The 11,353-nt window shown below is 28.1% G+C and overlaps 1 protein-coding gene across 4 annotated transcripts in view; it reads right to left on the reverse strand.

Annotated features, from left to right (window-relative positions):
• The window catches only part of LOC136974893 (muscle calcium channel subunit alpha-1-like), a 112,216-nt gene extending 101,103 nt beyond the window's left edge, over positions 1–11,113 (reverse strand). For 3 of the 4 annotated variants that reach the window (XM_067269870.1, XM_067269873.1, XM_067269872.1), the window contains exons 1-3: positions 11,012–11,113; positions 7,233–7,372; positions 2,338–2,444 (exon numbers count right to left, since the gene is read on the reverse strand). In XM_067269870.1, the coding sequence (XP_067125971.1) occupies positions 2,338–2,444; positions 7,233–7,324 (199 nt within the window). In that variant the 5' untranslated portion in view covers positions 7,325–7,372; positions 11,012–11,113. Of the gene's footprint in view, positions 1–2,337; positions 2,446–7,232; positions 7,373–11,011 lie in introns of those variants that run through there. The other variant, XM_067269871.1, reaches the window with a different exon arrangement.
• Between the last annotated feature and the right edge of the window lie 240 nt (positions 11,114–11,353).

Genomic DNA, 11,353 nt, shown 5'->3' on the forward strand with positions numbered 1-11,353 from the left:
CTTCAAATACTGTGATTATAGATCTTTACGAAAATATAGAAATAAGCAATAATGAACAACATATAATCCAGATTTATAACTAGATTTTTTTAGTCATTAATTTCTACAGTAGTATGTCTGGAATTTGTTTATTGGTTAGCTTAAATTAACATTGCACTTGTATAATGTTATATTATGCTAGGCACAGAAAGAAGTAATTAAATTAAAGCTAATTAATTTATTCTCCTATATAATTAAAATGTTTTCTTGGCCATTTCTTATTTTAATGATAGATAAAATAGATAATCAGTCAAAAATTCATTTTTCTAAAATATTTTCACAGTTTAGCACTTTCTTTTCAGAAATTTTGCAACCATTGTTCTGTTTTTGTTTTAAATTCTGTTAAAAGAGTACTCAATTTCTAGAATTAAATCATACAGAAAATTTTTAAATTTCAAAAATTTTGAATTATGTTGTATATTTTGGTGCATGGGCCTTGATAGGCAAAGTATATGTTCAAAGTCAGGTTAATTTTTGGACTAGTTATCAGATGTACAGTGACGGGTGTCCTATATGATAACATGTTAAATTAAAATAAATTTATTGATTTCTATAATTTAAGATTGATTATGTATTATGTTTGTTGTTATCTATTTATTTTATATAGGATTATTCATAATAATATCCTATATTGTCTATTTTATAATATTAAGATAGTGTATCAACTTCAAATAATTTTTTTCATCTGGCATTTATTATTAGATGTGTTTAACTCAGAATATAATAACTAAAGTACTATATTAACTAAAGTTTAACTCAGACTATAATAACTAAACTATTATAAAGGATTACTGGTATTAAAAACAGAAAGTATGGCATAAAAGAGAGAAAAGAAATCCTTAAAAACCATAAATAGTGAAAATATAGTAACTTAAAAATAAAAATACAGTGTAACTTACTTACTGCAGTTGTTATTTAATACAAACTATAAGTGAAATTATAATTTTTTAACAAGTTACTAATATAAAACTTCTATTCTAAATGCATCAATAGAAAAGCTAGTTGAAATGTTTAAAATCAAAGTTTATCATAAACTAAATATCCTTTGTAATTGAGGAATAACAAAAGACACTCATTCTCTATTCAAATAAGAGAAAGTTTGGAGTATAACTATATCTCTCTCTTTTTTATACACTTGTTACAGAAGAAACAGTCCGAAGAATAACTAGAGTAATCTTATATATAAAATTCTCGTGTCACAATGTTAGTTACCTTACTCCTCCGAAACGGCTTTACCGATTTTTACCAAATTTGATATGCATACTCAGTAGGTCTGAGAATCGGCTACTATCTATTTTTCATACCCCTACACCATTTCCCCCCTTTCAAAAATATATTTATATATGGATTAAGGCTTTTATGTCCAACAGATGGCGCTAACTTCCGACGACCTAAGTTTGTTTTTCTGTGAGGCATTCTGCTTTTCTGTGAGAATGGACTGAAGCAGATCATTTTCCTTCTATCTATATAAATAAAATATAACGTTCGTTTGTTCCTACCGATTCCTTTGAAATTTTGACACAACGTTGCATTCGAATACGCACGTGTTTTTATATAATATACATGTCGAAATTCCCCCCAGTGGGGGGAGATGGACGGGATTACCGTGAAGAACTCGGCTTCTATTATACTATTTTACATGCGGTTTTTTGCGTTTTTAATTGCGTTTTAATAAGTTACGTCAACAGAATATACACTAAAAAGGAATTTTTCGATATTTCCCAGCGGGAAAAGTGACGGGATTAAGGCTTACTGTGAAGAACTCGGCTTTTATTATACTATTTTAGATGCGTTTTTGATTGCGTTTTAATAGGGTACGTCAAGAGAATGTACACTAAGAAGGGATTTTTTGAGATTCCCCCCACGGGGGAAGTGTTATACATTTATAATAGATACATTTTGAGCCACAACAACGCGTGGCCGGGTCAGCTAGAAATTACCTAGAAATAATTTATATGGCAAAACAACGTTTGCCGGGTCAGCTAGTATTCCAGTAAAATTTAAACCTAAAAGAGTTTTTAGAAATAACACTTTTGTTAAATAAAATAATAATAATAGAAAAAAACAACAAATAATTAGAATATACTAGAGACAATTCTTTGTTTTTCATTTTGAGAAATATTACAGTAATGAACAGTAAGAAGTGTTAAAGTAAGGGTTTGTAGTTGAGTACGTAAAAATATAATGAATCAAATGTTTAATGTCCGTATTTTCTGTAACGTTTTAATTTTCATACATTTTAATAGAAATTACTAAAAATTAACTATTCATAAAAATATTATGACAATTAATACTTACTTGGAACACCAGAAACTAATCTTAACGGCCTTAAAACTCTAAAAGCTCTTAATGCTTTGACATCAAATCCATCTTTCATTAATGTCTGTAATGCTGTACTTATAACACTACAAAATTCAAATATATTTTAAAATATATTAACTATACATAACAAATTAAATTAAGATTAATAAAATTAATAACAGAATATGTATTATTTCAGTAAATGTAACTTTTTCAATATACGCCATTAAATAAATTGTTGTTATCCTAAATTTAATTTTGGTTCATTAAATTAAACCAATGATGAATAATTATTAATAATTAAAACCAAACAATTGTCAAATTATATTGGGCTATATTACTATTAATTAAATGCTAAATAATTTGGCACTATAGGCAGTTATTAGGTGCTGTCTCTTGATAAATTTAATAATTATAATTAAATTAATATTTTAATAATTAACTTAGGAGGTTCTGGAAGAAAAGAATCATAAAACACCAAATATACTTATATCTAAATTAATAAGTTCTGGAAGTGAGGATCAGATGAAGGTTCAGGTAGTGTAACTGGCAATGTGACCGCACAATAAGCAGGAGTTGTGGAGAGTCCCGCTTTGGGTCAATTCTTTTCTTCCAAAACCTTCTAAATTAATTATTATTTTAATTTAACTATAACAGGCAAATATTTATTGTGACATCACCACAATGCCGGGCTGCAATTTTTAATCATACTTTTTAAATTTATTTAATTTAAAATGTATGCTCTCTACCTTAAATTAGTAATGTCTTGCCCCTGTACATCATATTTTTCCTGTTAGCAATAGAGTCAGGGTGCAACTATGCAGACACAAATGTAATAGTGAGCGAGAGGTCACGAGCAATATAGTTCTTGCAAAGGTAAACATGCACAAGCAAGAAGCGAGAAATATCGCTGGAGAGAGTGAATTTCTAGTTCTCACACAATATTTGACAGGATTTGATATTTATCGTGTCTCTCCTCTTCTCACCACATATTCTCACTCGCTCGGAGAAGTCGCTTGCATCTGCATAGTCACACCCTCATGCTGGTCATCCATCTAACTCCTTTCAGAGGAAAAGTTTGAATTAAAATGAGACTTCTGGTTTGCATCAGAAGTTCCTATATAGTTAATAGATGCTTGCTCCCCTAATCTTTCCATATCTGGTCTCAGCTTTCATCTATCTAACTCTGTTCTTGAGATTAAGGAAGAACAGACAGGCAGGCAGACAACAGTGAGAATTTATAGGTCTACAAGTCTACAAGTTTTTCAAATTGCAGCCCAATTATTAAATTTAGCAAAAGATGGCACCTAATGCTTGCTTTTAGTGCCAAATTACTTAGCATTTAATTAGTAATAATAGTAGTAATATATCCCAATATAATTTGGCGATTGTTTGACTTTAATAGAGGAAAGTTGCCTAAGTCGTACCGGTGCTTAAATCGTACCTCAATGACTTCAAAAGTACTTTATCTGCCATACAAATGGCAACAGTGTATAGTTATACGGCTCAGTTGTACTTATGCACATAGGCAATTGCATCTGCGTTTCAAGGAATTAAGACTGTTTTTGGTAAACAAATTCATTTATAGTCGTTTGAGTGTAATTTTCATCTTGTATGTGGAAGCTCCTAAGGTAAGGAAACACTAGTTATATAACTTATACTAAACAAGCAAAATGTATTTATCTATTAGTGATTTGTTTGCCTCTTGCAGTTTTGTGAAAGATTTCTTCAAAATAGTTTTGGGGCTTTACGAACTGACATGCATGCTGTGTCTTATGTCGTACCCCCTTAAAGAAGATATGAAGCAAAATTCTGTTAAACGTAAATTACAAAAAGAAGAATGTAAAACGAAAAGGTGAAGAATAGTAAAAACAATAATTGGTTTTGTAAAATATGCAATGATATCCATGAAGAAAACATGATTCAATGTTTGAAATGCAAGTCTTGGATTCATGATGTATGCGATGGAGTTACAAAACAAACAAAAACATATGTTTGTATTGACTGTAAATGAAGATATAGTTGTGTAGTTGTGTTAATAAAATATACTCATTTAAACCATATATTTATTTAATTTTAGTTTGAGGTACAACTTAGGTAGTAGGTGGTATGACTTAAGGTACTGGTTTCCTTAGTTGTACTGATTTCAATTTTTATAATTTTATGAGTTTAAAAAAAAATGTGCACAGACTATTTAATTTTTTTGCAATAAATAAAAGCAGGGTTTACTAAGGCTTCCAATGATACTCATAAGTATGTGTTTACTAATATATTCTCTGATTTCTGAAAACGTTTTTTTAAGGAGTACGACTTAGGCAACCTTACCCTATATAACTATAATGTTTAGATGTTTATATTTGTATAATTATTAATAAGTTTATAATTTAAAGCATTTTAATTATTATCAAAATTTAAAAATAATGTACAGTTAAGCCTCCAAAGTTTTAATCTTTTCCATTCTGAGAAAAAACTGTAAAACTTCAGAAATATAAATATTATGGGAAACCTCATTATTAAATTTTTGTCAAAATTTAGGAAGTTATGAACTTCTTAAACAATATACATCTGTTGAAAACAAAAATGTCATATTTTAAGTTTACATTGTTTATTTAAATATCGTTTTTTTGCAAATTGCTTATTTGTTCATAAAAATGCCATTTAAAGTCAATTGCTTCAACTTCTGCTGCAATATGACAAAATTATAGCCTAACTCTTTCCAGTGTATAATTTCAGTCTTGCATTAAGGTTTTCAACTTCCTTGAGAAGGCTTCCTCAGGTCTAGAATCTCTTCAACTACTCAAGTTTGCAATAGTAAAGACATGAGGATGGCTTCTCAAGGAAGTTGAAAACATTAGTGCATAATTGAAATTATGTGCTGGAAGGAGTGAGTAATTATAGTTCTGTCATGTTGTGAACTGAAGTTCCAGTTTGTACATTTGAAATGTTGTTCTACTGCTCTTCTAAACATAACTTTTTATTACTTCTTTCTGTTAAATAGGGTACATTTGCAGCTGAGTAACATAGCATTTTCTTGTGTATTAAAGAGATTCACTGAAGGTTGAAATACTTTGTCAGTAAAGCCTCCACTGTCATCAGGAGAGTCAAAATTTTTCATCATGGAATCAAAGTATATCCTAAAAAATATTTTCTGCATCTTTTTCCATTTTCCTTTTCACATGTAAAGATATCACTTTTAATGTTGGGATCAGTTCTTCAGCTAGAATATGATCAGAAGGCAAAACATAGACTAATATACAGACTAATTTATCATCATGGTAGCTTCTTCAATTAGATCATCAAAATTTAATGGGAAGACCTGCCCTTTCAAAATATCATTTCATCCTTAACATTTTTTCAAGATGCGCAAGCATAAATTGGATATACAGCACAGTAGGAATACCACCACACTCTCCACGTACATGACAGACCCCCAGTGGTGTAGCGAACATAACTGGTGCCCGGGGGACAATACTTTATTGGCATCCCCCTCCCCATCCAGAAACACATAGTTTGTCTTGGAGACCATTTGGGTGCCCCTCTGTGAATGGCACCCGGTGCATGATACACCCCCAATATTGCAACCCTTACCACCCTTGTAATATCGGGTGCATGATACACCCCCTTGTAATATCGGGGTCTGCAGTGACATAGCAAGTAATACCCCTCGCTACGTCACTGCAGACCCCGATATTACAGCAGACTTTCCCAGAGCCCAATTCATCCTTACTACCCCACATGCAAAACACCTCAATACTTAGAGGCAGTCAAGATTTTTAAGGCCTACTCCAAGTCCACGTGCATTAATTTTAAGGAAGAGATGTCTCTATCAATGGTATGGCAGGCTTTACTTGACAGCGATACTTAGTTTTCAATCTTATTTAAAGATGACACAGAGATTGCATGTGCATAAATTCCCTTTATTCAAACTCTTAATCTTACTATTCAATTTTATATTCTCAAATGAAATTGGAAGATCCAGCTTATTTAGAATTAAGATAACCCGAGGAAAAACCCAGAAGGGGTTACGAAAACATTTGTTTTTTATTGCTTAGCTATACTTCACACCAGTTATTGGTTGAAGAGAGTCTTATTTTATATATGTTCTATTCTAATTTAAAGTTTTGTTCCTGAAGCTGATATGATTGTAATATATTAAAAAAGTTTGAGCAGTACAGGTCAACCATCACTAATACAGCAATCAGTAATCCAGTACTAATTTTGACTAACATAATTTCAAATTTCTCAGATTGTGCACTAACCTACTGCCACTGTTTGGTGTGCCCAACATTGCCAGATGTCATACATTTTGATATTGTTGTACAATTTGACAAGAATTTTCATTTGATGTTTATTTTTTCTTTATTAACCAACTAGTACTGATTTACTGGGTATTTTAAAGATAGGATGAAATGGTTAGCTTAAGTGTATTCTAATCTAACCATCAGTAATCCAACAAAATCATTTATCAGGCACTCTACAGGTTTCAATGATGCTGAATTAGGAATAGTCAATCTGTATAAAGAACAAGTTTTATATTTATGTTTTTAATACCACACAGCAGAATTTTTTAAAAATTACGTAACATTTCATTTATCATTTTTAATATGTTAAAAGTATTAATGAAACAAAATAATATTTCAATAATAAAACTCAAATTTAGAAACTCAAAAAATATATTTAATAAAAAAATAAAGTGTTTATGAATTTTAACTGTTTTTAAACTATTTATAATAGCTTTCATTTAAAAAAAAATCAAAATACTTCTGGATCAGATTAAGATTAAAAAGCAATATTACATATTTCATCCAAATTTTTAATTATATTAAAATTACATGAGTATTTTTAATGATTAAATTCCATTTGTAAAAGTTATTAAATCAATTCATATTTACCCAATTACTACTATAACAAAATCAAGGAAGTTCCAAGTGTTCCGAAGATACGCTCCCGGATGCAATAGTAAACCATAGGCAATTATTTTCATCACACATTCGGCAGTAAATATTACAAGAAATATATATTCTACTTTTTCCTGAAATTAAAGAAAAAGAACGGAATTTACTAAACTTTGATTAAATGCAATATTATCATAATTTAAAAAAAAAAACTCAAAACATAAGATCAAATTATCAAAGATAAAAACCTAGTAACTTTCAGATGGCAGATTTGGACCAATATCTGGGAAACTGATACACACGCTGCATTCTAAGCTAATCACACACAATAACTTTTAATAAATGTGGATTATTTATGTAATGATTACATTGAAAAACATGTAATTTCCTTCATAACAATTCTCAAAAAAAATCCAGTAATAATATAATAAAAATATACAAATTTTGAATTTTGGATATTATCTTATAAAATGCCTGTGCGCTAGAGGCAGGCATTATGCTTGCCTCTAGTGCACAAAATTACTTAGCATTTAATTAATAGTTATAATATAGTCTGATATAATCTGGCAATTGTTTGGCATTAATATACAACTATCAGATTTCAATATTTATATTTGTTTACAAATTTCAAAAATACATAAATAAATAGCAGAGTCATTAACAAATAATGTATTTCTTATTTATCAAAGAACTAACTTCATTAACATCAGATTTAATAAAAAATTTTAAATAGTATTCATAAATATATTTAAACATATAAAAACATATTTAATATACTATTTTAATTTACTATATTTAATTCTGTCTGGCCTATTCTAAGGTTAATTTACAAAAGAGAATATATTAATTATTAATTTTATCCTGTACTATTTTAAATTATACTTTTATAAAGAAATTACTTTTATTGTAGTTATGTAACCAAAATTATTACAAACAAAAGAATTTTAAACTTCTTTCATGCTCATGTGGCCTAATGAATCCAGAATCATCATTTGTTTATTACTATTAAATTCAGACTTGGTTTACTGTCTCAAAACTTGGTTTATTTAGAGTCAAAAACACAAAAATCTTTTCTGATTAATAAAAGTAATTTCAAAGTAAACTGTAAACTTTGTCTATAATTTAATTGAAAATGAATATAATTAGAGATGAAATTATTTTATTAAATAAAAAAATTTTCTTATTTAAGAGTTATGATTCTCATGAGCATCATCATCTAGTGGCATCTATTTATATATGTAAAATATATGTAGGGAGAGTATTATACAATATATAATGCGACATTTATTGGTGGATCTTTATCACATATGGAGAGTCTCCATACCTGATAAATATCCACTAATTTCTTGACACAGTTAGGTATAGATTTTGTAGGTATTCTAGCTTTCTCCCAAAATATGATACACTTGCGTATTACAAGATTTACGCTTTCACTCACAGTTAGTTTAACTTCACAAATGTTAAAAAACAAAACTGCGAGTGCTTGCCGATTTGACGGTAATTTTGCACCTGTGATTTGGTGGTTTATCTCTCCGACTAAGAAAATATGTTTTTTAGTGCTTCGTAATTCCACTGACATCTTCGAAAAAAAACTATACATGTTAATAGTCCTGACAAATTGTGTTAGAATGGCAAACAAAGTGAATACATGCCACTTCTCTAGCACCATATGTATGGAAATGACTCGATGAAAGTCGGCATGGGTTCTAGTGATCAAAATGAGCTGAAATTTATTGTGGGAGTATTTAAGGGTAAAATAAACAAAACTAAGCCCTATGCGTTAGAAAAAAAAATATTCGAAAAATAAGGGACACCCTAATATACACTGTAATTAATTGTCTTTGTATGGATAAACAAACTTTTTGAAATAGACTTAATATATTTTTAAATTATCTATGGTACAAAACATAAATAAATAATGTAATTTTCATTTGATACAATTTATCCATGTGTTTACTTAAAATATTTTACAGATTCAGATAGATTTTAATTTTACTAATGAAATACATCAAATTAAATACAATATTTAAATTTGTAACCCAGTTATAAAATGATCTTGGTTTACTTTAATTTGATTAGGAATTTAGTTTCCATTTAATCCACTTAAATAAAATTTCGTTAATCCTCAAGCGATTCCATGAATTATATATGTAATCCCATACAATTCATTTATAAGTCCTGTTTAATCAAATAGATTATAAATATAATTATTTTAATAATTGTTCATATTACAATGTTTTTGCTATTGAAACAACTCTCAACTTCTTTAGTTAGCAATAGAATAAACATCGAAAGCCAGGCTTTAGATAATACTCCTACACATCCACTCAATTTCTTCCTGTATTTCAATTTTAATTATTTAAATTATTTGTTGAGATTTCTAGATTAAAACTGCATTTTTTAAATTTTAAATCTATAAACCATAAATTTTAATTTAAATATTCTACTATTCTGTACATGATAAATATTCATAGTTAAAATTCATCTATTTTTTTACCTTTTGTAGAAAGAATAATTCATTCAAAGTTGTTAAATATTTATGAATGAGATGAAATAACAGAAAAAGTGAATATAAAGATAAAACAAATTTACTATCATCATCATATCAGGAACATACTATCATCATACAGACTTTATTAATTCAGGCATTTCGGAGAATATATTCCTCATCGGTCCTCTTTATTTTACATGTTTATATGACAATATTCTTTGAGAAGTATTTCTGTATATATCATCATTCATTTGCTTTCAATATGTTTTACAGACAATTTGATAGATGAACAATTCTTATATTTTAATAAATATTTTAATCAATTTCTTATATCTTAATTGCATTTGCCCAATTTGAATTCTGATAATTTTTAGCCATAGTTTTATTATTATTATGAATAGCAGATAAACATCTTTCACAAACTGCTATGGTATGTAACAGAATATGACATTTTCTTCTAGAAGAATTTTTACTGTAGAAGTTTCAAAAATCTATAACTTTTCTAATAATTCTTCCAAAAAACAATATAAGCTATTGCAATGGCAGAAATCACATTATAAGATATTGAAAATAAATTTGTCATGAAGTGTTTTTTGGATAGATCCAACAACATACGCATGCATTTTTAGTTAAAAAGAGGCATATTTTTCTTCTATCCATCCTCAATAGTAGCCCTAGAATTGTGAAATCCACAACAAAATTTATTTTTGAGGCCCATTAAAACAGCAATGGAGGTATAGGGTAATTATTTCAGTTTACAATAATATGAACATTTTTAATACAGAAACAAACAGTAAAACAAAATAAAGTACAATAGTTTTACTACAAATTGGAAAATTCAATAGGTGTTAAGAAATTCACATAGAAAACTGACTCATGCTTAATGTGCAGCAATACCTCTTTCAACAAACAAGATCAAAAGTGAAGTCCCTCTTGATACATTGTTGACTAGAGGAAGTTCTTGATCAATTTTAACTTTAAAAAATGATTGTTCTGTAGATGCAACAGATATTTGTACAATCGTATTTTCAATAATTACTAATCTGATGATTTAACTACTAAAATATACTACCAAATTTGTGAAGCCCCAGAAACTACGAGATTCAAGGTATTACATTTTTTTTTTTGTCTTTATATAACTTTGAATATGAATACACTTGACATTTAGCTTCATACAACTACAAATTACTGAAGTTTAATGTTGGAATGTATTATTATAAAATAATTACTATAAGATATTTATAAAATATGCATTTATTTATTATAAAATAATATATATACTTACTAAAACTGCATTTGTATAATTGGAGTCTCCTTCAGGAAAAGGCGTAAAAACAGCCAATGCTATACAATTTGCAAATATTGTCAGTAATATGAGGTATTCAAAGGGCTTAAAACATTAAGGAAAATATATTTACATTCTAAAAGAGATTAAAATGTTATAAATAATTGAAGATAAAAATCAATTGTATATAATAAAAACTTCAGTTTTAAATTTTTAATTAATTAATTATTAATTAAAAAATTGTTATGTTTTAAAAAATTAATATTTTAAGAGAGAGTTTTTCAAAATTATAACAACATTTTAAAAAAAACCTTTGTTATAAACTTAAAAATAAGAATTTCT

This window comes from Centruroides vittatus, unplaced genomic scaffold, assembly GCF_030686945.1.
Source record: "Centruroides vittatus isolate TY-2023 unplaced genomic scaffold, ASM3068694v2 contig_359, whole genome shotgun sequence".
NCBI classification, from domain to species: Eukaryota; Metazoa; Arthropoda; class Arachnida; order Scorpiones; family Buthidae; genus Centruroides; species Centruroides vittatus.